Consider the following 26,203-nt stretch of genomic DNA (forward strand, 5'->3'; position numbering starts at 1 on the left):
GCAGGGATCATACAGGACTTCTGTTGAGCTTTCAGGTTAAGACAAGGAAGAGAACATGGGATAATTACCCATGCTTAGTGGGACAGTATGACACCAGTCTGCATCTGAGTCCTCAGGGTAAGTTCTTCAGACACCCAAACAGTAAAACTTCCAACTTTAATGCTTAGTTAAAGTCTGATGGTGAGTGTCCAAAAAAAAAAAAAAAAATCATGTGCAGAATTGCTTTGAGCAGTACACACATTTCTACAATCAAGACATTAGAGGTCTGATTCACTACCCAACATAAAGCTTTTTTATTTTTTAAAAGCAAAGTGCTGAGATATATTTAATGTTGCTGCATATTTACAGGCAAGGCATTATCACGTTAATTATTTTTAGCCATCTAATCCTCAGCATGAAACTGAACACACAGGAGCACTTAAGTTCTCTTTACAGCGTCAAAAGAGAAAACAAAAAAAAATGCTTATGTGCAAGGAGCCTTCTAGCAATAGCAAATACAAAGTGTTTAAGCTCAAAAGTAAAGCACTGAAACCCCACTTCACTTTCTGGACATTTGAGCCAAGTACAGCGTGGCAGAGAGTTACCTTTTCTACCTAAGAAGTCAAATCTTCTCTTCAAGGTAATCGACAGGTCACAATTATGATAGTAGCAACTATCTGTTACATAAACTAGTGCTTACAGCACTCACCCAGGAAGAAGATGCACTTCCTACTTCCCTGGAGAGTATCCTAAGTGTCAGTCTATCTAGAGTATATATAAGTATCCTCTCTCCCTATAGGAGAGAGTAAGAAAAACTAATGAAGAATTCACAAGGTCAAAAAGATGACAAAAGTCAGATACCAGAATGCGTACATGGAAAGCGTTCAGAGTGCGCTGTGAATGACAGATTTTAGGAAAAATAAGATTCTTAGGCAAAGAACCAAAGCAATGAGAGTACATAGTTATACAGACCAGAAAAAAAAAAGTTGTTCTTTTGCACCTTTCCTCGGGTTTGACAGTATAAGCAAATAAAACAGATGTAGCCAGCAACCCCTAGCTGTTTCTGAGACTCTGTGCAGCTTCCAAAAACACTTCCATACATCCATTCTTTGCAATCTCTTAAAAAAATAAACTAGCAGTTTCTGTATGACGTTGTTACAGAGAATGAAAAGGCATCATTTCAAAGTGTATCTGAAGATTTAATTGCAAGATTATCAGACTTTAAGACATTGACATTCCTTCTCAAAATATACAGCCTGATCTGTCATTTCTATTATAGCTCTAGTATGAAAGTGTTTTGAGGCAAAGATTTAGAACTCTCAAAATTAACGATCCAGAATTTTTACAACTAAAGTGAAGTAGTATATTTTTCTGAACATAATGTAGTCATATGTAAGATGGTAGGAAATGCTGTAATAAGTCATTGCAGACAATACTGACAGTTCTGAAAAGTGTCAGTTAAGAAAAACCAGATAATTTGTCTTTGAAAAGAGGGCCTTCACATGACCACTGAAATCCACAAATCTACAACTTACATATTACTAGAGAATTCAGTTACACTAACCAACCAGTTAGTTATTACAACATGTACATAAGTGTTCTCAGGAATTAGAAGATAAATCTTAACTAGTGCCTGTAAGTACTGCAGTAGATGAATTTGATAGGAAATGAGGGGTGATGTCTGGGGAACTGGATCAAACCAATTCTCAAATACCCCACCTAACATGCTTTTGTGCATATTTTTATGACATCAAGTAAATACAATAGAGCTAGGTCATACAAGAACTAGGTCATGCAAAGAAAGCCACAATTTTTATGGAGTATTTTTTCTCTGTAACACTTTATTAAATATTTTTCATTGCATCTATGCATTGATCATTTTCCAGTATCCAGCTAGGCGAAAACAGATAGCAAAGAAAAATTTAGTTAAAAAAGACTGTTGGGTTTTGGTTTTAGTTCACAGGCTGATCCTTAAACAACAAGTACAAGACTGTATATCTTGAAGAGAATGAAATGTAGTTCACTGTTATATAAACTGGTAATTTAGTCTGGGATGCTGAGCTCCGGCTTACAGCATATGCATAATGAGACACTGAATGCATTCTTCATCCTCCTGCAAAGCCAGTGCAATATTCTCTAGGTACTTCTGAAGTTGTTCAACTACATTTTCCAAAGATGCTTATGAACTCTTGTAACACTGATCAGGAGCTAGATTTATTCTCCTAACGTTCAGCTCTGTTGCAAAGGTTCTTGCCTTTTGATAGAAGAAGAGAGACATTTCCCGATCCACAAGGAAATTATGGTAGATGATTGCAAGTCTTGTGTAAATCTTCAGTTGAGCTTTTTTATTGCCCAGGTCCATGGCAGCAGCAAGTGCCAAATGATAATAGCCTGCTGCATCAAAGGGATCCTGAAATAAGAGACACAAAGATAGTACCCCCTATAGTACAACCGGTGTAAGAGGACATCCAAGCTCAGTTTATTAGGTATCAAATGAGAATAATATAGATTCTGGTAGGTTTTCCCACTTTATTATTTACATTCTAAATGCATAAAAACAGAATGTGGTAAAACCTGATGATATGAAACATTGCTCACTGTAACAATTTTCTGCAGCGGTTTTTTGTATTTCTTACCTTAAGGTCATAGAATATAATGTCTCCTAAGATCAAGTACACCTTGACGTAATACAGTGTTTCCTCCTCAAACTCCAGAGGAGAGGAACAGAGGGACAAGGCCTTTAAATAAAAGTGTTCAGCTAGTTCACAGTGACCCAAATGATGATGGATGGCAGCCAGCCGATGGTAAGCTATTCGTTCATTTAGCTGATTTCCTAATGAGATAATGTATAAGTCAGGATAAAATCAAAGAGAAAGTAGTCAAATTTTCTCAAACCAGAATACATCTATGCTATTTTTTGTTTGGTATTTGCTGATCTTTTATTGAATAAAACTTATTTTGCTGAAGAAATGCATGGCCAAAACCTGCCCTTTAAGAAAAGTCCCACAGAATTCCCGAATTTCCCAGTGTAGGATTTGACAGTGTCTTGGATTTTCTTAGAAATAATTACATTCATATCTCTCATGTATAGATGTATACACCCTGCGTATACTGACACAGAACAGAAATAGATTATTTTGAAAGTATAGTAGTTAAAAGGATTAAAGACTCCCTTGCCCCTCCCAGTACATACTTTACAGCAAAAGTTATGACAAAAAGATGATTTTCAGACTGATCAGAGTGACCTGTCTGTGCGCGTGTGGAGGGGTGAGAGGGTTCTTAATCAGTTGAACAGCTCTCAAATTTTAAGAACAGTCATTTTGGAAACTGCCCTATTGTTTTTGACTACTTTTTCCTAGGTCAGTTCACCAGTAAGGCTATGAGCAAATCTAAGAAATATATGACACTCCAAAGCCTCTTGGTACAATACTATTCATTAGTATTACAGCTTAGCTGTGAGAACACTCAATTCGGACTTGGAATCCCAGGTTTAATTCTGTGCTTTAGCAAAGGTTTTCCATATGAGCTTGGAGTTAGAAGAGACAGCAATGAAGTTGTTCATTCTTGAATGGAAGCAAAAATAGCAATTATAGCATCATTACGAAATCCTGGCAAGAAATCTAACTGAATTGAAATGAAGAAAGCTTTTTAGAATTCTGCCTTATTTTGGAGATAGCAGTAACATTCAGCTGTAATTGAAATGGGTCTTACCTAAACTTACACTGAGTGTAAGAGATGCTCTTGCATATTCCAGACTTTCCTCATAAGCCTTCAGATTCACCAGCAATTCTACCAGTTTATTGCACAATCTGAGTTCAGTGGTTTTGTTGCCAGTCTTAACAGCAAGTGGAAGAGCCCTGTCCTGAAATGCATAAAACCAGCTTAGGTGCTGCTGAACCCCCAAGATGAGCACTGACAGGCTTCTGTTTATGTCATGTCAAGCAATTCCTGGTTTTATTTTGCTCTTTGCATAAGCCATATCTTACACACAGGAGTTGCAACAGGTGAAATCTATTAACACCATGACAAAGTACTCAGCTGCAATAAGTTACAAACTGCTGAGAGGATCAGCTTTTGGTTCGGCATTTGTCGAACACCTGCTGGGATGGGAGGGTATGTAACTATCAATGCAGTAGAAAAAACACACAAACCCTGTAGAAAGTCACTGCTTTCTCCTTTTCCCAAGTACCATTGAAAAATATGTCTCCAGCAGCTTCAAACAATTCCATTCCTAAGTTTGGATCTCCTGTGTAAAGAGCAGCATTCTGAGCAACCTGAAAAGAAAACAAAAAATGGGGAAAGAGAGAAAATCTTGGTTACTTCTTGGTAAGAAAAAAAAAAATCATAAATATTAGCAACTGAAAAAAGATATTGTTAAGGCCTGTCATAAGATAGGAAAGGCTATATTTTGTGAGACCATGCTCTGTCTTTTTGCTACCCTGGTTTTGAGCCGGCCGGTGGCAGATGCTGAAGAAGGAACATAAAGACCTGGGTACATAGTGTTATGCTCTCCCTTTTTCTGGCAATAGTACCCTGCTACCTTTGTCAGCACATGGCACTCTAAAAACCAATAGTGCATTTGATAGCTGCAACATTAAATTTGAATTAAATTGCACTTATAAATTCTAATTGCAAGTTAGGTACTGCTAACAGTGCAGATTTAAAAGCCTGTGAAGTGAATTCTGTAAATAAACACAGGTCCACTCTTGTTATTCTGAAATAAATATATGCCATGTTAGCCAAAAGGACTCCCTGAAAGGTAGCATGGGTCCTCCCCAAAGCAAGGATACCAGGACACTCAGTTGCTGATAGGATAGGCAGTAATGAGAAAGGGGACTTGCACATGAAGCAAGTTGAAGAATCTTGCTTTAGTTTTGGGATCTTTAGTTTTCAAGTTGCATTCAATTAATACAAGTCCAGCTCACTACTTAGGCTGAAAAGGAGTGCTGTCTTCCTGCTTATTTTGGCCTCAGGCGCCTAAGGACTCTATTGCATCACATTTTTGGAAGTTGTTTTACATGCAAGATAAAAATGTGATGATTTGCACAAATTACTGGCACAGCGGTCAACCTTTTAGTGGGCAGATTCCTGCTTTGAGGCTTTTCTCATGGAGAGACACTGACTCTGCTCTAAAGACCAGGTTCCATACATGCACAGTGTAAAATACACATGCTTGTCCCTGGCCTGCTCCTCCTCTTGCGGGAAATAAAGCAGATGGAGAAAATCATCCCACATGCTGATTTTGCTTTTGTACTACCAGGTGACTGACTAGGGGGCTATCAGCTAAAATCATTTAGTAAAAGAAAAAAGAAATAACAGGCCTATAACACAGTCCCTTCCTGTAAGCACATTTATTCAGTTGGTAAGTATTCAAAAATCTAACTTAATTGAGAGAAAAAAAAGTCATTAAAGTAGCCTCACCTGTTTTGTCTGAGGACATTTTAAACATGAAAGCATTTCCTATGTTTTCCTGATGCTTTGTAAAATTTTTTCAAAACATCTTAACAACAGATGTGTGATTATTTTATTTAGAGATCATGTTTTGGTACCACTCACACACCAGCCAAGACTCAGATCTTACTATATCAGGTTCTGTATACATCCTGCACTACAAGGCAGCACTATCCCTTATAACAGAAGTATTTTTAACTCCTTTACAAAAGCAAGAAACTAATTCCCCAAATACTTCAGTGAATGGCTAGAAGCCATATAGACAGAGTCAGATCTGGGCTGCAGCGCAGCTCAGAGAAAGACTCCAGATCATCCACTTTCAGCAGCCACAAGGGTTACATCCCTGTTTCAGGTCACCTTTCAGTCTGTGTTAGCACAGGAGGAGAAGTAGCAGCAGGTCCCAGTTGGTCGCAGGGGGTCCGAGGTGTGCGAGCCACCTGCCTCCAGCCTCACTGTTGCAAAGGCAGCGGCAGCTCCAGCTGGCTCCGTGCCATGCTATGCACGGCCACAGAAGGAAAGCTTTAGATGCTTTGGAAACGCTTCCTGAAAAAGCTACTCTCTCTTCCTGTGGATCTGGCCCACAAGCCAGCATGCTAAGATGATTATGTTATCCACCAGCATGTAGCATGCATACACAGTTTGATTGCTGTGGTGCTGTAGAGCTGGCAGATGATGAAGAAATACAGAGTTTACAACAGAGCAGGCACTAAGAAAGGTCACTGCCTAAAATCTTTATGGAGTCAACAGATTAAAATGGAGCACCACTGGAAAATGCTGAGACTTTCAGCTGTTAAGTATTACATAAATGGTGTTACTATATGTTCAGAACATCAGTTAGCAAAATCTCTGGTGTTGAATTGAATTACTTACTCTCTTACCATGCCACCTCCATCATGTTGACAACATGTGCATGCCTGTAAGTGTTGACAACATACCTGAATATAAAGATCCACAAGCTCATTCTGCCTCAGAATGTAGTAGATCTTTCCTGCCCGTAGCCAAGCATATGCCTCTTTCTCTTTTTTCTGGAGATCTATAAATATTCCAAGGCTTCTTTTTGTATATTCCAGAGCTGACCTGTAAGCCCTGAAACAGGGGAAAACTGCTAATCACTGAGGGGTTCTTCAGAATTGGGAATGTTTTTTCTTCATAATAAAAAAACCTTTATGTTAATGTAAAAAACAATGTTTCCTCTATTCAATGCACAATTATAATCTCAGCTATATTCCATTAGTAATTATCAGATTTGGTCTTCTTCCTTTTCCTTTTTTTGTTCAATCTATGTTTCCTATTACATTGTTATCACATTATATTATTTCAGGATAGTTTATTTTAGATGTGTCCTTCCCCTACACCTCAGGCTAGTGACAGGTGGAAAAAAATCTTTCCTCATCTTTAGCTCTTTATCATTTATTATCATCTTTAATAATTATCATTTATGGCTTTTTCCTACAAACCTCAGAAATTGTGTCTGTAAATTTTTTTTGTAAATATCACCTAGGCCTCAGACATAAGCAGAATTCAAACTAATCAGCATTCACAGAAAATCTTGGAGGGGGATGGACAAGACATGATCAGTTCTAGAAGCACCTAAATTATTAGACCACTGGGCAGTGCAATTTTCTTTAAGTGTAAGGGCACTGTGCTTTCAGAAAAGTGGTCATACTTTTCATTGGAAAGGCCTGTCAGATTGATTGAGCTTGTGCTTTATACCAGACACAGAAGCCTCAGCCTTTCTTATTAAATCCTTCTCTAGCTGTCTTGTGATAGACTCCCATCACCTTGCTCTGGTGCATTTTCCTCCAAGCACAATACAAACATATGAAATACCATGAACTGTGCAGTTACAGTGAATCTTTACCCAGTGCATCTTTAGAACAGCCTACTTAGACCTCCAAAAAGATCCACAACAAATCTAAAAGTAATACATTCCCTAGTATTTCACACTATCAAGACTTCAGTTCTGTCTCAACAAGCTAGCTCATCTGAGGGGAAAAAAAAAAAAAAAATGTTTTTACCAGTTCCCGATTCTTACAGAGATTGAAGAGACCTGTCACTCCTTTTATACTCACAAGAGGAAGTAAGGAGCCACTGAACAAGCCTGACATTTCAGTCTTCTCTTCTTTGCTAACAAGCTGCTAATACGAGGAAAGGCAAGGTAGTTAAAGTAGTCCAACTCAGCCCAATTACTGAATGCCACTTCCATCCCTCCTTCAGAATTTTTGCTTTTACAGCAGACAGAAGCATATACCAATCCATAACCCAGCACGGCAGCTGGAACAGGTCAGGCTGTGTCCTCTGGCATGGCCACAGTAATTTACAATGGAGGTGGTGACACCAAGGACATCACTGTTTTTGTTACTTCATCATAGACACATAGCCTTTTTACTTGGGACTGAACGTTGTGATACTATGGTCTAATATCGTTATTGAGTACGTGCTTTTATCCGGTAGCGTGCTAAGGTTACACAGCCAACATTATTTGGGAGCCAGGCTTCTAGGTGAGGAGCAGGGAGTTGAACTCAATAATCGTTATAAGTCCCTTCCAACCTGAGATTTTCTATGATTCTGTGATAAATTCCACGCGCTACATGCACACAAAGAGCACTTTCTCCAGCTAGTGAAATCCTTCTGCAAATTCCAGGTAGTTTGAAATCTTAACCGAATCCTTTTCTTCAGCCTCTCCAAAGGATTTTCACCAACTATCTCATTAAACAGCAGTGAACAAAGCAAAATAAATTAGGTCATATATTAGGAAAGTTAGATGCTTGGACAGCAGCCACAAAACTAAAATAAGCATCTACTCTCTTTCCACTACTGAGGATATTTTTTCCCTCCTTACTGAGGCATGCTTGAAAATACCTGAATCTAAAGTGACTCCCTGAAGTAAGATACAGTAAGAAAAAAAAAAAATCAAAGCTGCCTTAAAAAACACTTGAAAGATTGTCTAGAGAAACCTGTAGGTTTCCCCAGCACCTGTTAGCTACTATAAATTGACTTGTGCAGTCTGTCTTTTCAACAAAGCAAAGCAAAAAAATGGTATTCTGAACATAAGAGCAGTATAGAAATGGCTGGAGACTGACACTATGCAGTTTTGTACATAGGATATGTGCTTATACAAGTTCTGAAAAAAGCATTTCCTCAAAGAGAAACACTTACATAGAGACATTTTGACATCTGACCTGTTTGGAATATGTTATTTGGTTTCTAATGGAAAAATTGTCTTGTAAAAAATTTATCATCACAAACAAGTCACCTGCCAGCAATAATCCTAGAGCTACAGCAGTCAAAGAGTTGCATAACATATAATACTTTTTAAATTTATTTACATAGATTTTTAAAATAATTTGGCTCTTGAAGTGCTGTTAATCCTGCTGAACATTGTCTCCCTTGAGAGATGATAGTTACTTAAAAAAAAAAACCACAAGAGAAGTATCCACTAGCACTGGACCCTTCAATTCTAATAAAGCATATAGATAAAGCAGAGAAAAAAAAAATCAGTCATATTCAGCTCATACCCAGCTCTAGAGCCCCCAGCACAGGAAAGACATGGCCCTGTTGGAGCGGGTCCAGAGGACACCACAAAAATGATCAGAGGGATGGAACACCTCTGCTATGAGGAAAGGCTGAGGGAGCTGGGGTTGTTCAGCCTGGAGAAGAGAAGGCTGCGGGGAGACCTTATTGTGGCCTTTCAATGCTTAAAGGGGGCCTACAAGAAGGATGGGGAAGTCTTTTTAGCAAGGCCTGCTGTGACAGGACAAGGGGTAATGGTTTTAAACTAAAAGAGGGTAGGTTCAGACTGGATATAAGGAAGAAGTTTTTTTACAATGAGGATGGTGAAACAATGGAACAGGTTGCCCAGAGAGGTGGTAGATGCCCCATCCCTGGAAACATTCAAGGTCAGACTGGATAGGGCTCTGAGCAAGCTGATGTAGTTTTAGATGTCCCTGCCCATTGCAGGGGGGTTGGACTAGATGGCCTTTAAAGGTCCCTTCCAACCCAAACTATTCTACGATTCAGCTGTCATGAAAATTGAGATCCTTTAGCATGACAGAAAAGTTACAATCAGGATAAAAGCAAAGTCATTCAGCATGTCTTACCTTTCTGTTCCTAAAGACAAATAGAGCTGACTAATGGTTTCCAAAATTTGCCCCTCCAGAACTTTGTTGGACATCTTTCTAGCTAAAGATAGTTGATATTCATTGTAGATGACACACTGAGCCTCATTGGGAACAACTGTACTGTAGAACTGACACAGCATTTTAATTACTTGTAGTTGACCTAGGAGAATAGATTGGAAATACTAACATGAATCTCTATTTTAAAATGAATGTTAAATTAATTTTAAAATAATTCATTCTTACTGTTTCACAAATACAGCACAGTCAATGAATAACAATATAAAAGTCATAACAAGAAGATTCCACTGCCAGTTTCTTCACCCCCAAATTTAACAAAGAGGTTACTTCAAACTTGGTCTCTAAAATAAAATAATAAAACAGTCACCTTACCTGTATAAGCTGCCTTAATCATAGCAAGAATAAATAAAGCATGGGTCTTCAAAATACAACTATTTTATGCAAAAGTAATCCAGATCACCAATTGTTTTCATACCTTTAAACTTGAGTGTGGTGCTGTTTGTACTGCCAATGATATCAGAACTATTGTAAATATTATTGAACATAGAAATCTCTAGACTTTTTACTAATTAAGTTACTTAGGTTTTTTTTTCTTAATATTTCATTTTCTCTATAATGTCTGACAAACCTAAGTACCACCAGAAGAGCAAGCCAACATGTATTTGTTTCTTCACCATTATGGGACAGACCAAAGATTTCAACCACTTTGATAGCTATCACATAACTGGACATAAAATGTTATTTAAGGAACAACTATAACATACCTATATAACAAACATAACCTAATGGTACATTGTGTAACTTTGAGAGAAAAAAAACGTACTTACTTTCCAGATGACTTGTCTCCATTGCAACTAAAAAAGCCCATTCATAATAAAACCTTCCTTTTTCTCTTTGAGTTCCACCAACATAGTAACATCCCAACTGAAGGAGGACTTGGATAAAGTCTTGGCCACAGTCCATACTTGGAAGTTTGGAGAATAGCTTCACTGCCCTGATATAATAACGTTCTGCCAGCTTGCTGGCTGCTGCATGCAGGCAGAGTGCCCCAAAATTAGCCAGGGCTATAGCTTGGTTATGGGTCATATTGGTCTCTTCTGAAAGATGCAGTGCTTTGTAGTAGCTCTCAGCAGCTTCTTTTGTATTGTTTGTTCTTTTCAAAGCAATAGCAAGCATATTATAAGCGATGCCTAGCTGTTGAGGATTGCTCCACGAAGAGTCTACGACAGCATTTAAAATGGCTAAAGCCACATCATATTGCCTGTAAAGAATATATAACCAAGCAAGTAAAACCAAATAGTTAATAGTTTCCTCTGGCTTAGCAGAAACATCAGAGTCCAGTGCTTTCATCATGTAAACAATGGCTTTTCCATACCATTTGTGGTGGCTGTACAGTTTTGCTAAACTAAGATAGATAGTGCTGCACAGTCCTTGCTGCTCCTTAGTAAACACAGAGGAAAGTGCTTGTATGAGGTAAGGCGCAATTTGGGATGGGAGTATTTGTCTGAGTTTTCTCAGGCCATAGAGCTTGGGAGCATTTTTGATGACTAAATCAATCCTTTTCAAGGAATCCATTAGAGCACTGGAGCTCTGGGAAGAGGCGACCTTTATGCAACTTAATACAATGTGCGGCAAACACTTTTCATTGTAGGACTCCGCTAGTTTGAAATAACAGCTGTTTGATAAGTTGTTTTGTAAACCCAAGTCATTAAGCAACAGTTGAAACCTTTCCAAGAATGGTAGTGCCTCTTCATGCTGTTTGCGTGCACTGTAGTGTTTTGCCAGTAGAAAGCATGCCCTTGCCTCTGCGTGTTTGTTCTGGCTCAAAACTGTCCTCTTCAGAGCATACTTTAGAATATCTGACTCCAGGTCAGCACTGCAAATGTAGTTGGGAATTCCCATGAGAAGAGATGTAGCCTTGTCAAAAACATGAGCACATTTTTCTTTGTTCTTCTGTGTCAAGTAGATGACTGTTAGATTTGTATACAGAGCAATTACAAAGTACAAATCACTAAACCCTCCAGCTACTGCTCCCAACGCCTCCTCAAAATACACCCGAGCTTGAGAAAACTTCAGCTTTTTAACACTGAGCCTGCCTAACAGAAAGCATAGCCTTGCCAGTGCCCAGGACATACCTGCTTTCTTTGCTGCTTCCCTTGCTAATCTAAAAAAGCTAACCAGTTCTTCTTCTTCTGAAAACCCATAAAACATGCTAGTGATAAATGGATAAGAGAAATCATACAAGTTTTTGAAGTTTCTCTCATACTCTTTCCTATTTAAGAAAAGTAACAATGACTCAAAGATGTCAGATGCTTGAACATCATCTTGACATATGTGGAAGCGAGGTCCTTCAGGTGGAGGAAAGATTTCTGTATTTTGAGAGCTAACAGAATGCTCTTCTTCAGTAGTTGGCTCTTCTGCCTGAGTAGCCTCCGAATTCTTCAAGTTCTTCAGGAATTCTTCTATCTTGCCATTCTTGGTAGTGGATCCTGTGCTAGAATGTGAACATGGAATTTCTGAAATTCAAAAATAAATTACAGGTCACAACTTCATGTGTGCATGCACACAAAGATCCCACAAAAACACTTATCAGTAGAGGATGCTGTTAGGAAGACATTATGTAAACATACTGCACTTTCTTAACAGTATGTCTAGGAGACAAGCCAAAGGTGGGGAAAAGAGAGAGATCAAGAAGGATCAGGGAGGAACAAGTGTGGGAGACTGGAGGAGTGGGGATAAACGGGACTTGCCACATGTAAGCAGGTTGCTGATCAGTATGCTTGCCTAGCCAGGCCCTGTGCCTGATCCAACACTAATCCAACTGAAGTCCAACATTAATTCAAATTGGTTTGTGTCTGACTATACTCAAAAAGTATATTCTGAGTACATATTCTCTGTTCTTTCTGTGTGTATATAAGCAAGAGAGATCTGCCAATGAATTACAATGAATTGGAAGACCCAAGGTCTGAACTGGAGGCTGGACAAAGGTCCCGAGGTCAGGGCATGGATACTGGATGGACTTAAGGTCTAAGGGAACTGTGAATTTGAACATGCGAGTTGAGTAAGGGTATGCCAATGTCTTGAGAGACAGCTAAGGCTGGTTAGCCGGCAGGGGGTGAGCAAGACTGAGCTATTTGAGCTGTTGAAGTCTACGTGGGTGCTGTGAGAGTGCCTGCAAAGGTCCTGTTCTCCTGTCCACATTACCTCTGTGTAGCCCACCATACCTGTGTAACGTGTAATAATATTTCTTCTTTCAATCAAATACCAACCCTGATTCTCTGCTGGCACAGATTAGCTTTCTCAAAATTACCAAGTTTGTGGTGATCGATGTGGTCATTCTAAATTCTCTTAGTACTGACATTGTTGAGTACCTTACAAATATAAAAAAAAGTCAGACATGCCATCATTTCCTTAGTCCTCTCACTGTTATCCAGCCAAGGTAATAGGGCAGGGACTAGGGATTTAGTTTGCAGTCATAGTCAGTGTAAAGCTTACAGCTGCATATCAACAGGAGCTTATTGAAGTTGCAGATTTAGAGCTCAGTTTCCTTAGAATCTCATTTCTGAAACTGTTCAGCAGAATTATAAATATAAAAACTGGTATTTAGAAAAATGTAGTACAATACGAGTAATGATAGTGACAGCTTAGCAACTAAATGCCAAAGGGAATAATTCTGCATTCTCATCAAAATATCTCCTTTGGGAAATATAATTATGGGATGAATTTTTCTAGCAGACAGAAAATCTGCTGGAATTCAAAGTCAGCACTTGCCAGGTGCCCCACCAACAGTATTTTGCCCTGTTAAACAACATGAGGGAGTCAGGGGGTGGCACACGTGTGTGTCACAGCAGTAAAGTCATACAGCTTGCAATTGGATAGCAAGGTCCAAGAAAGGCATCTGATATCAACGAAAACCCACAGTGTCTTACAGCAAAACCTAGGAAAGCACACAATGAGAGAAGAAAGTTCGAATGTGAACATTAGAAAGGGAAAAAGCTGGCAAAGATACCAAAAATATCAGAATTCGCATTAATTTTATGTAAAAGTTTTATGCATATGAAGTATTACCACATTCACGAGCTTTCTGAAATTCTGGTTCTTCTAATTGGTCTGTAAGAAAGAAAAAAAGTCATTTAGTTACGGTATCTTAGTTCTTTTTCAGTTTTAAATATGCTAAAATAAGGCTATTTTTTAGTTCACAGTTCTTTATGTCAGAAGAACTGGATGTGTCCTGGAAATTTAGAAGGGAAGAAATTTGTAAGTCTGACCCAAAGCTAATAGATACTAGGGACTTACCCTCCTGCTGATACAATTAACTGCTTTCTACATGGTTATCATGCACCTACCACTTCTCAGTAAGGTGGAGAGACATCTGCATATTGCAGTTAGAATTAAAGCCAACCCACCCCTAAAATGAGGTAGCAAAAAGCCCTTAATATTACTGAAATAAGTTTTAGCATCACTCCGGGGGAAATAATTATTTCATAGAATGGTTTGGGTTGGAAGGGACCTTAAAGATCATCTGGTTCCAACCCCCTGCCATGGCCAGGGACACCCTCCACTAGACCACGTTGCTCAAAGCCCCATCCAACCTGGCCTTGAACACTTCCGGGGATGGGGCATCCACAACTTCTCTGGGCAAGCTGTGCCAGTGCCTCACCACCCCCACAGTAAAGAATTTCTTCTTAACATCTAATCTAAGTGTTCCCTCTTTCAATTTAAAACTGTTACCCCTCGTTCTGTCACTACACTCCCTGAGCAGGAGTCCCTCCCCATCTTTCCTGTAGGCTCCCTTTAAGTACTGGCAGGCTGCTGTAAGGTCTTCCTGAAGCCTTCTCTTCTCCAGGCTAAACAACCCCAACTCTCTCAGCCTGTCCTCATAGGAGAGGTGCTCCAGCCTCCTGATCATCTTCATGGCCCTCCTCTGGACTCGCTCCACCAGGTCCATGTTCTTATGTTGGGGGCCCCAGAGTTGAACACAGTACTCCAGGGGTACTCCGTTTAGGGTAGTTTGTGTAGATAAGAGTGTCAGACTTCTGTGGCCGTTCCAACAGCATGCAGATGAAAAATCCCTGTATCTATCTTCTCTTTTAAATGGCATATCTTTAAATTCTGTAGACGTTACTACTATACATCTAGTTTTAAATGTTTAACATAGCACATCTGTAGAACATTTAAGGATTACTGTTTTGTGTAGAAAATATTTCTCAAGATATTTCAGTTGTCATGCTGCATTTCAGGATTATATTCAGTGTCTTTCATGCACTAGATGCAATATAAGTGGTACTGAGTGCATGAAGGATATATCTAAAAGCAGAGGCTCACAGAACTAGGTCTATTTAAGCTGATGGAAAGCTATTTTACTAGCCTTTAAGAATGACCTCTCATTGACTGTTTACTTTTGGATCTTCTTTCTTTACATACTTTCCTGACTTTGGTGGACAGATGCCACAGATGTTTACAATAGCCGTAACTTAATGTTCTAAATATCTAATTGGGGGAGTGCTCATAAGTAAATACTTATTAGATTGATGTAGATGGAAGGAATCAAAACCCCATTTACTCAGATCACACAACAAAACATCAAGCGAACACTGAAAACGCCAGCTGTGGGTAAGTCGTGTTGATCAATTGTGTAGTTTAAGAGAAAAAAGTGGTAAAGATGGTACTATTAGCTAGGAAGATGTGAAAAGAAGTTGGCACTTATAAAGATTACAGAGGAGATGAGATGTGGTGAAAAATATATAACAGGCAAAAATATCAGTATGTGCATTAAGCCCATGAGATTATTTTAGTAACTAACAGAGGTCTGAGTTTTCATTCCCAGGCTTTTAATTTGAGCGAGGAAGGCGAGATGTAGAGTCATTTTGCACATTGACATGAGTTACATTTTGCAACTCAGGTGTGACATACCTTAGTTATTGTTCACACACACACTGATTTACAGAATTAGACCAATGCACCCGAGTCAAACCTACACACCGGCTCCTTTCCAATTGGAGCCTACGGGCCTGTCTCTTAGGATGCCACTAATGGAGATAAAACTTTGTTAGATATTTGACAAGCATACGTATTGCCACAGAACAGCCTGTGGCGGGATAAGAAATTGCTGCTCCTGCTCAATTCAACAAGACAATTATATTACTGTACCTTACACTAAGTCTGTAAAGGTGAAACCCCAAATATTCCAATTAGTTTGTGTAAAGCATGAGCACTTACAGGAATAATAGCTGTATCAGAGATGCTGTAGCTAAAAGTATATTTTTTTTCTTTGTATGAGTACATTTTGCTATTTTTCTATACCTTTGAAAGTTAAATCAAGCACGAAGAGGTGTATGTTTGCATTAGCTGTCAATAATTATTATGCCACCTTTCCCAAGATGAATGAAAAGCCAGCAGTATTTGGGTGAACATACTGCCTTTATAAAGCAGCACTCAGACATTTGAAAGCTTGAAGATCTGTTCAGCTCAATAACAGAGTTTTTCAAACCCTGCTGTTTAATTCACTCAAAAAAGGACAAAAGATTTGTAAATGCTCTGCTGGGAGAAGTCTTGCATCAGCAGGAAAGTAGCAAAGATGATATAAAGGATTTTTACATGCCTATCTATGACGAAACTGAATACTAAGATATTTCAAAGTAGGTGTAAAGGCTGGAATCTCATTGAAATAGAAAAAAAAAATCAGTTGTAACAGGGATATAGGAACAGCACATGTATCTTGTATAGTAAAAAGGAGTAAAAATCATACTTACCTATTCGATACACAGAGCAAACATCTGTGATGGAGGTTTGTTTCAACAAATGTATCACTTCTTCCACATTTTTTTCTTTTGAAAAAAAAGATAGCTCTTCTGCTTCAAGAAAATCCAGGTCTTGTGGTCTAACAAAGAAAGGAGCAGCTTTGAAGGTGTCTGAAAGCAGATTTGGCTCGAGAAGCTCACTGCATCAGTCAAATTGGAGCTTGTTAGAGAAACTAATACAATCTTTACATTATAGGTCCTGTTGTGTTCAAAATTAGTATCAATCATTTATAAACATACAAAGTGATAGTATCTATGATTGCAGCTAACAGTTTCTGCCATATCAGAGTAAGTTTTATGTCTATCTGTGTCATGGTATAGCATTTTATAAGAGCGACAATTTATTAAAAGCACAAATCTTTAAGGACATTATGGTATAGGTTTTCTAATATAAGCTTAAAGTTACACATCAAATGGACCTGCAAACAACATTTAAGAACTCTTTTTCAGCATGCAACCAATCCAGACATATTAATAGGAGAAGCCTATTTACATGGTGCCAATGCATGCTGAAATGCACACTTTTTACAGGTTTCTTTCTGCATTATGAGCAATTACTTTTAAGAGGAGCCACATTTGAAACAAGTTAAGGCCTGTAATTGAGGGTACTAGCAAAAACAGAACTTGGACACTTTAACATAGATCTTGAAAGACGAGTAAAAATGGAGTCTTCTGCAATAGTAAAACTTCTTGGATCTTGTGATCCAAAGAACACAGACTGAACCAGGTATACCAACTACAGCAACCCCTTTTCCCAGTAAGTAACTTGGGTACAGGCCGATAACATTTTCCAACATTTAAGTAGACTTCACATTCCAATTTCTTTGCATTTGTTTTGACTGATACACACTATGACAATTCTCATTAAAAAAAAAACCAAACACCAAACCTGAGTTTAGCATTCAGTATTTTAAAGCTTAAGAGACTAAGTCTCTTTTTGTTTGAGTTAAATACATATCACTTACTTATTTTTAGATAAGTCCAGTTTAACATGACTTGTCTTCACAAAACCTATTTGGCCAGTAAACACATGTCTTCCAAGAAACCATTCCATGCATTCAATGAAGTAGCCAAGGATCTCAATTTTGTCCCCTTCCTGGAAACTCATCTCTTCCAACACAATACTTTCATAATTCATCACAGCTAGACAGGATCCCATTGCTGTGTAATAAGGAGATAAATAATATTTGCAGATAAAGTAATTTAACAACACAAATACACTTAATAGAATAGCAACTCAGCAGAAGAATATATTTAGCAAAAGACATTCCAGGAACTCACAAGTTGCACATCCAATGTGGCAAGATTTAAAGCATCCAAGCCTCATCGGTTGGGTTTGAGCAATTAGAGTTGTAAATAACAGCAAAAAAAGGCCTCATTTCCCAGCCATTAGAAAGCAAAATCTAAAACGTTTTCAAAATTCTACCAAATTCCATTATGAAGCAACAAAAAGAAATGTTTTAAGTCCCTACTTTCCCTCTTATAAAGGGCTCTGAACTTGGGCCAGAGCAAAAACATTTGAACCAACTAATAAAATCCCTATTGGATAAACATGCAGTTATATACCAGTCAATACAGTATTAAAACTGACACATATAGTAGAAAATAAGCCATACTTACTCTCTAACCTCAGACCATCTGTATAAGTTTTATTTCTCTGGCAGTATTAGATAAACAAATACACATGTGAAAGATCCACAACAGTTACATTAGTGCATTTTCTTACTTTAAAGTTTGTCATCAAATCTACAGAGGCATCAACTTAATTACTCTTTATTACTTTGTGCATCTACTTAATACAGTAATTCAGAGGAAATAGGGGAGAGATAAGCCTTTAGAGTTTAACTCAACTTACGCAGGAATTTATGCTCTCACTAATTTTGCTACAATGTAATTTTGAAAGCTGTTTTCCCATCCTAATACAATGGAAAATAAGTTATTGAACCCTTTAGAGTCTGTCCTAACAAAGAGCATCGAATAAGTTTGGGTTTTTTTTTTAATGCTGATGTTTGAATGGAGTTTCTTACCAACTTTCCTGATGGATTTAGATTCAGGTTTGTATGTAAAATCAATAGGATTAGAATACCCTTTAAGAAACCATCTGAAAGTAGAAAAAGAAATTGAAGTTAGTGTGTAAAACACTTCACTAAAGGTTGTGACAATACCAGTGATGTTTTAAATCCATTTGAAAACAGATGCGCTACTCCCACAGCTATCTTTCAATTTCAGCACTGTCCATATACTTCAGACAGAGCTATGTTTTAAGTAATACTAGTAGTAAAAGAAGCGTTACTTCAGTCAAACAAACCTAACTTAGAAAGTCATGCTATTTCTCCCTGCCCAAGGTCAACAGAAAAATTCCAGCTTTTTAACTACTAAGAGCACTAAGAATGAATGGTTTTCTGGCAATTCCTGAAGTGAGTCCATTGATGTAATTTTGGGTTTATAGCAATTATGAGCTTGGACATGAACTTGAAACTAACTGCACTAAGGGGGTGGATGGCTCTTGTCAATAGTGTTGAGTAAAAACACTGCTAGTCTAGTATCATCCACATTTCCAAGCATCCTGAAAAATGAAAATTCTCACTTTATGTTATTCTAGAAACATTAACAGATTTTATTTCAGACTTGGGGGAAAAAAAAAAAAAAGCAATATCTAACTCACAACATAGTAAAGCATCTTTAAATGCTGCTCTGCAGGCATCTGGATTAATTTCAATTGTGTGGTATGGAAGGAAATAAAGCATTTGTTCTCAGTGTTAATGGCAGATGGGTGTTCCATAACAAGCTACGATTTAGAGACACCTATGTCCAAGCAGACATGTGTACATATGAAATAAATGCATATGAAATAGGTAGCTAGAGTCAGGTACCTACTGATGAAAAGGGATCAATGGCTCTGGAGAAGCATTAGGCAGCATGGTCATGTCACCATCCACAGATCCACCTGCTACATCTTCAGTAAAATCCCCGGTCTCAAAATAAGTGTTTATTTCATTGTCTCTAGCCATTATCTTTCTTATCAGATTGTCAGGATATAAAACAAAAAATGCCCCTAAAAAGAAAGCAGTGGAGCAGATGTCATTTTATGTGATGTTTTAGTGTCATACAAGCATTAAAACTGGCTTCAAGAGCACCAGTAATATTCAATTAGAGATTGAAAATCTGAGATTTCACAAGAATTTTCTTCCTGATTGTCAGATATTCATGCTTTTCTGCCTAGTTTCTCTTTCAGTAAAAAAAAAAAAAAAGGCAGAGCTGAGGTGTTTTATGAAGTGTAGAACCTTCTGCTGCACCATTTTGCATGTTCTTATTGCAGTAATCCATGATCCATCTAGCCCATCATTCTGTCTCTGACAGTGGCAGCAGGTGATGCTGTTTAGGAGAAGCACATGAGCCTGACAATCTGTATCTGTAATCCTTCTCCCATACATCTCCAGGATCTGCAATAATATTAAGCAAGTTGGAATGTACATCCCTCCCTAATCCTTTTGGTATCCATTTATGGACCAGTTGCACACGAATTTCTCTAATTTCCCTATGATATAGTGGTGGTGAATGGAGTCAAATCCAGCTGGTGGCTGGTCACGAGTGGTGTTCCCCAGGGCTCAGTGTTGGGGCCGGTCCTGTTCAATATCTTCATTGATGATCTGGATGAGGGGATCGAGTGCACCCTCAGTAAGTTTGCAGATGACACCAAGTTGGGTGGAAGTGTCGATCTACTGGAGGATAGGAAGGCCCTGCAGAGGGACCTGGACAGGCTGGATCATAGGGCTGGGGCCAACTGTATGAGATTCAATGAGGCTAAGTGCCAGGTCCTGCACTTGGGTCACAACAACCCCATGCAATGCTACAGGCTGGGGGAGGAGTGGCTGGAAAGCTGCCTGGCTGAAAAGGACTGGGGGTGTTGGCTGACAGCTGCCTGAACATGAGCCAGCAGTGTGCTCAGGTGGCCAAGAGGGCCAATGGCATCCTGGCTTGTATCAGTAATAGCATGGCCAGCAGGACCAGGGAGGTGATAGTGCCCCTGTACTCGGCACTGGTGAGGCCGCACCTCGAGTACTGCGTTCAGTTTTGGGCCCCTCACTACAAGAAGGACATTGAGGTGCTGGAGCGTGTCCAAAGAAGGGCAACGAAGCTGGTGAAGGGTCTGGAGCACAAGTCTTGTGAGGAGCGGCTGAGGGAGCTGGAGTTGTTTAGTCTGGAGAAGAGGAGGCTGAGGGGAGACCTTATTGCTCTCTACAACTACCTGAAAGGGGGTTGTAGCAAGGTGGGGGTCGGTCTCTTCTCCCAAGTAACAAGTAATAGGACAAGAGGAAACGGCCTCAAGCTGCTCCAGGGGAGGTTTAGGTTGGATATTAGGAAAAACTTCTTCACCAAAAGGGCAGTCAGGCACTGGCACAGGCTGCCCACGGAAATGGTTGAGTCTCCATCCCTGGAGGTATTTAAAAGATGGGTAGATGTGGTGCTTGAGGATGGGGTCTAGTGGTGGACTTGGCAGTGCTAGGTTAACAGTTGGACTCGATGATCTTAAGGGTCTTTTCCAACTTTAACGATTCTATGATTCTACGATCCTATGAACCCAATCTGTGTTCCTTTCTCTTCTCTTTCTGGTGCAGTTGGAGTGAATAGATTTAAATTTTAACTTCATTAAGTACTTGAGTAGGTCTTAATATTTGATTTTAGGATTTTAAAGAAAGGTGCTTCTCTAAATTTAGCCTTAGCATGTACAGTCTTCCTTACCTTCCTGTAGTAGCAGGCTTCTGTACATCAAATTTAATGATTTTTCATCTATACAGACTTCAATGCCTGTTTCTTCTTCCTCTTGAGAATAGAGCCAGAAAGATTGATCTAGGAATAAATTCTCCATGCAATGATTTATAAAACCTAGAAAAAAAAAATATCCAGTTTGTTTTCTTTGCAGTATTACAGTACTATACAAGAAAATAACCTTTCAGAAAGTCAAAGACTGGAGTAGGCATTCAGATAACTCCATTACTGCTCTAACCCACAATGTATAACTAATTTTACTACATAGTATTGGCAAAATTATATCCATTAAGTCACATGCATTACAGCTACTTTTAATGCTTAGCTCTCACAAACTACATCTAAAAGGCACACAACTTTTCTGTGCCTAATCCTGCTGAAAAAGCAGACCATGTCCTCCCCTTACGAGGGTTCCCCATAGTTTAGCTATATTTGCAAGGTTTGGAGTCTGAAAGAGGTAATCACTAGAAAGCTTTGAGCAATGGGTGCTTAGCACCACTTAATAACAGATGACTGGAAATAATCTCAAAAAATAATCTCTTTATAAATTTCTGTTGCCTGATTCAGCTGTACCGATTTATGCAGGTACTGTGCCTGGGTATCACATTCCTGGAATTTCTTTGGGACAGAGATGCTGCTGCATACCAGAGTCATGTAAATCACAAGAAGGTAGCACTTGACCTTGGAAGCTGGGACTCCTTGCATTAGGACTTCAGGCTTTCAAAGCTATACAGGGAGATCTGGATTGGTGTATCATAATCAGCATGGTATAGATAGTAGATTATTACTTAAAGGGCCAACATTAATACATTAGCAAATCCTTGGTGCAGAAAGTTATGGTGAAGAGGAAAGGTGGGCAGATCAGTGATTAAGGTGCTACTCTGCTATTTGGAAGATGCTAAATCAATTCCCTGTTAGCCACAGCCTTGCCTAAGAAGAAACTTCATCTTCTTGTGCTTTCTCTACAAAACTGAATTCAAACAGTATTTTTTCTAGTTCTCTAAGGAGGATTTTAAAATACAAAATAGCAAGTAACATGAAATTAAAAATAAAATTCATTAAATTGGTCTGATGGAAACAGGCAAATTCAATAGTAATGCACAGAAGCTCTCCATACACAGAAGAAAAAAAATCAGGTAAACAAAATGGAGACAAAGATCTGATTTAAATGCTATTCTTCAGAAAAGACCTGGAAGTTATAGTATAATAAAAATGGAACTCAAATCAATGGCATCATATTGTTAGAAAAGGCATGCTCACACTTAGAAGCAGAACTGAAGCATGCAAAGCATATGAAGTAATCTTTGTTTTACTTGGTATTTCCTCTGAAGCCTTACCAACTCTGTCCAGTTTGCTCACTACTATTCAGGAAAGATGTAGAACAACTAGAAGAGTCCAGTGGTGAGAAGGAAAGAGCCCAGTGATCGGAGGTCTAGAAAATACACTCTGTGAAGAAGGATTATGGCAATTAGGGTTGATTTTCCTAGTGAAAACAACACTGAGTGGAAGTGTGGGTTAGAAGTCTCCAAATAGGTATTAGCATGGTGCAAAGAAAGAGGACTAACCTCGACATGTCTCTAGTGAGCAGAAAAAGCTGTAAAAGCATTTAAGTTAGGCACAGTTTAGACTTTAGGACAAAAACACCTGGGTTGGAATAGACTACTTAGAAGATACAATCTGATTCTGGAGTATCTAACTTAGATAAGACATCTGCCAGGAACTTATAGCTGTTACCTGCTTTGGGATAAATGCAGGTTCTTCTGGAGGCTGGAGGGTCTCTCCAGCCCTATCACTAGTACCCAGTTCAGGAACATTACTTACTGCTATTACGAGTTAATACAAAGAATCTCAAAATCCTGTTCAAGTTCCCGATCAGAAATTGTGTGCAGAGGAATAACAAAAGCATATTGAACTGTTGTATGGTGAAACAGCTTTACCCAGTGAGTAGTAGGTTAGAAACTTCCATATTTCTTCAAAAGTTTTAAATGTCACCACTATTAGATCTTGATCACTATGAATGGACAGCAGTCTGGCAGAGAGCTCCTAAAAAAAAATCAAAACCAATATTTTAATTACAATTATACTAGACTTGAGCACAATTTCTCACTAGGTAACACTTATGCTAAAATGCTATGTATTAAGAAGGATAAAAACACATCCAGGGTTTTACCTATATGAGATACCTGTTCTTTAACACATACCTACAACATACAGTGAGCCAAGTTTTAATCTGATTTTTTCTTACCAATTGTACCAACATTTCCAGTAAGGTTAATTTACAGAGGGATTAAGACCTCATTACTGACCACACTGAGTGTGACTAAAGACATGTCTGAACCAGACAGGCCTATGTATAGTGGCCAGCATTCTCTATTTAGAGTGTGAAAGCCAGGCAAGCATCTAGCAGTACTTTCCAAGAACACTCTCCTAGCACAGAGCAATTTACAGCTTGGGAACTGCCTTTGTCAGATGTGCGGGCATTGATATTAAATAGTGGAAAGGGTTTCTTTTTGTTTGTTGGTTTGGTTTTTTTTGACTTCAAATTTCTCTAGGTTGCTTGAACCATCATAAATTCTTAGGATCCACAAGATCCAGCTGTAGGTTAACCTCAGAGCTCTGTACACATATGAAAACACATTTGAACCTGATACCTGATACCTTCAGTCTTGTTCCAGAAGAGACATTGAATAGTCATTCCCTAGTTCACTCTTTCCATGGTTAAGACAATTAAATATACTGGAGGGTTTTGTTTGGTGTTTTTTTGTTGTTGTTTTTTGGGGTTTTTTGTTTGTTTGTTTATTTGTTTTTTAAGATGCAGTAAGATCCTTTTCTCCTTATTTGTACTAGTTTGTGTTGCTACAGTAGCGTTAAATTGTGTGTTTAACAAAGATGACCAACGATCATTGTAAGTTATAATGATGGATTTTATAAAGAATTTCAGAAATGCTAAAAGGGAGAACTACATAAACCTTCAAATAAGTGAAAGAAATACACATTTTGATGTATTCTAGCCAAAGAATGATAATATAGAGTCTGGCTGCACTTCAGTTAGTAGCTTAAAAACAGGCCTCTCCAATGATGCTGGCTACTGTCTTTCAGGAAAATACAAAGAACTGTGGCAATTTATGAGACAAGTATCTGAACCAGTATCTCAGAGAACAAATCAGATGTAAAGCTAACGGGTATAATGCTACTGTATCATTTCCCAGTACTGTACCCTTGCTCCCATCACACCAAAATTGAAATGCATCTTAAAACAATTTAAGGACTAATCAAAAAACTGATTCTAACTCTGGCAAAAAAAAAAATTGTTCCTCAAACATTTTCTGTAATCTGAGCAAGATGGAGCTAATCCACTGTTCTTATGACTGTTGTGTCATGATTTTAAAAGATCTCTGAATTAATTCTATTTAACTTCCATATTTTCAATTCACACAACATGAACAGATTAAAATAGTAATTCTTTTTTGAAAACAGAAGTCGAACTTAAGCCTCTTCAACAGGCATTCCTCATCACTGCTTTGATCTTCTGCATGCCCCTTTCTACACTAGATTAAATATTAATGAGAGCCTGAAATCTATTAATAAATTGCCAACACATGCTAAAATCTCAGCCTCAAGGGCTTTATGCACTGCTGAATATCAAAACAACATTCTAAGGAAACATTATAAACCTTGCTTCCTTCAAAGTCCTTTTCCCACTCTGTTTCTAATAAGGCCACAAATCTAGTCTATTTGTATGCTGTTTTCTTTTACCTCCTGATCCCATCTCCCCCTAAACAAGAGCCAGAGCAGAGTAGCAGGAGTAGACACTGCTTTCACAGCCACAAAATCAGCAGGCTGGTGATGGGAGAGTTCACAACACATGAAGGGAAAATCACGTAGAAACACATGCATCTGAGACAGTCATAAAGCCATAACTAATTAAGATTTCAGTGTTTGGCTTGCTAGTGAAGGAGGCTGGAACTCATGGCTCAGAAAAAAAAAAAAGGATACCAGAGGTCAAATTGTATCATCCTGGTTTTCATCAAGAGGAAAGAGAAGGCTTTAAGTCGTATTTGAAGCAAACCTCATTGCTTGTAGAGGATGGGTTTCCTACAAACAAATTAAAGACAGTAATAAAAATATGCCGACCTTCTCATGTGCTATTGAAAGCTACAGCCATCTAGCCCTAGGAAGTCCAATATTTATGCTATTCTCCTTCAGACTTCCTCTTCGGCTTAGTGGTGGACTTCCTCAGTAACCTGCATGCCAAGTGACTCCAAGCGACTGGAAACTGAAGTCAAGAGTCAATATGAGAGCAAATTGAAAAAAATCAGAAAACCATGTTTTCCTTTGATGTAAATCAAAGCAGACCATATTTAAAATAAAACCCTTCAATGCCTTATTTAGGTGGGTTTATTTTACATCAATTTGGCATTCCAGTCTTTTTCAGTGGTTCAATATCTCTAATGTCTCTAGATGGTTTTGGGCCATGGGAAACTCTGGTCACTCAAATTCGAGCATACAGCATGTAGACGGAAATGGGACCCAAATATCTCTCAGATTATTTCAGTAGTACAGAGTGTGTTCTCCGAATAAATAAATCAATTCCCAAGCAATTGACTTACACTGAAAACTGCCATCACTTCCCTGCTGTCATTTTCCAGAAGACGGAGCTGCCCTCTGAGCTGTCTTTGGAGTCTGGGATCAGGACATCCACTCTTTCGTCTTACCATCGTTAACTTCAAGGAGATATCTGGAGAAAGATATCCATTTACAGTGCTACAAGTTTTGTGAATCAGCTTTGGAGAAGCAGAAAATCCCTCAAAATCACAAAATCCACATTATGAACTATTTTTTTCAGCTTCAGAGACAGGCACATGGAAAATTGACTTACTGCATGTTTCTTTTTCATTTTTATTATCCAGTAGAGATAGTAGCCTAGCATAAAACACAAGATTTTTTTGGTTGCACAATAAAGGCTACAGCTATACAAAAGGAGAGTGATGTGAAAGTCTGTAGAAATTTTGGGAGACATCTGACACACTTGGCAATAGACAAGAGAGAAGAGGAAAAAAAAGC

General features: G+C 38.5%; 1 protein-coding gene across 2 annotated transcripts in view; it reads right to left on the reverse strand.

Annotated features, from left to right (window-relative positions):
• Positions 1-489: 489 nt before the first annotated feature.
• The window catches only part of SH3TC1 (SH3 domain and tetratricopeptide repeats 1), a 41,140-nt gene continuing 15,426 nt past the window's right edge, over positions 490-26,203 (reverse strand). For both annotated transcript variants that reach the window (XM_087736498.1, XM_009471140.2), the window contains exons 4-18: positions 25,750-25,877; positions 23,077-23,182; positions 21,113-21,256; positions 19,247-19,424; positions 18,397-18,470; positions 17,335-17,530; positions 16,322-16,449; positions 13,638-13,679; positions 10,397-12,085; positions 9,531-9,711; positions 6,366-6,516; positions 4,131-4,253; positions 3,691-3,841; positions 2,616-2,812; positions 490-2,389 (exon numbers count right to left, since the gene is read on the reverse strand). In XM_087736498.1, coding sequence (XP_087592624.1) covers positions 2,159-2,389; positions 2,616-2,812; positions 3,691-3,841; positions 4,131-4,253; positions 6,366-6,516; positions 9,531-9,711; positions 10,397-12,085; positions 13,638-13,679; positions 16,322-16,449; positions 17,335-17,530; positions 18,397-18,470; positions 19,247-19,424; positions 21,113-21,256; positions 23,077-23,182; positions 25,750-25,877 — 3,719 coding nt within the window. In that variant the 3' untranslated portion in view covers positions 490-2,158. The remainder of the gene's footprint in view (positions 2,390-2,615; positions 2,813-3,690; positions 3,842-4,130; positions 4,254-6,365; positions 6,517-9,530; positions 9,712-10,396; positions 12,086-13,637; positions 13,680-16,321; positions 16,450-17,334; positions 17,531-18,396; positions 18,471-19,246; positions 19,425-21,112; positions 21,257-23,076; positions 23,183-25,749; positions 25,878-26,203) is intronic.

The sequence above is a fragment of the Nipponia nippon genome, unplaced genomic scaffold (assembly GCF_047370975.1).
Source record: "Nipponia nippon isolate SJK-2023a ecotype South Korea unplaced genomic scaffold, ASM4737097v1 scaffold_6, whole genome shotgun sequence".
In the NCBI taxonomy this organism is placed as follows: domain Eukaryota; kingdom Metazoa; phylum Chordata; class Aves; order Pelecaniformes; family Threskiornithidae; genus Nipponia; species Nipponia nippon.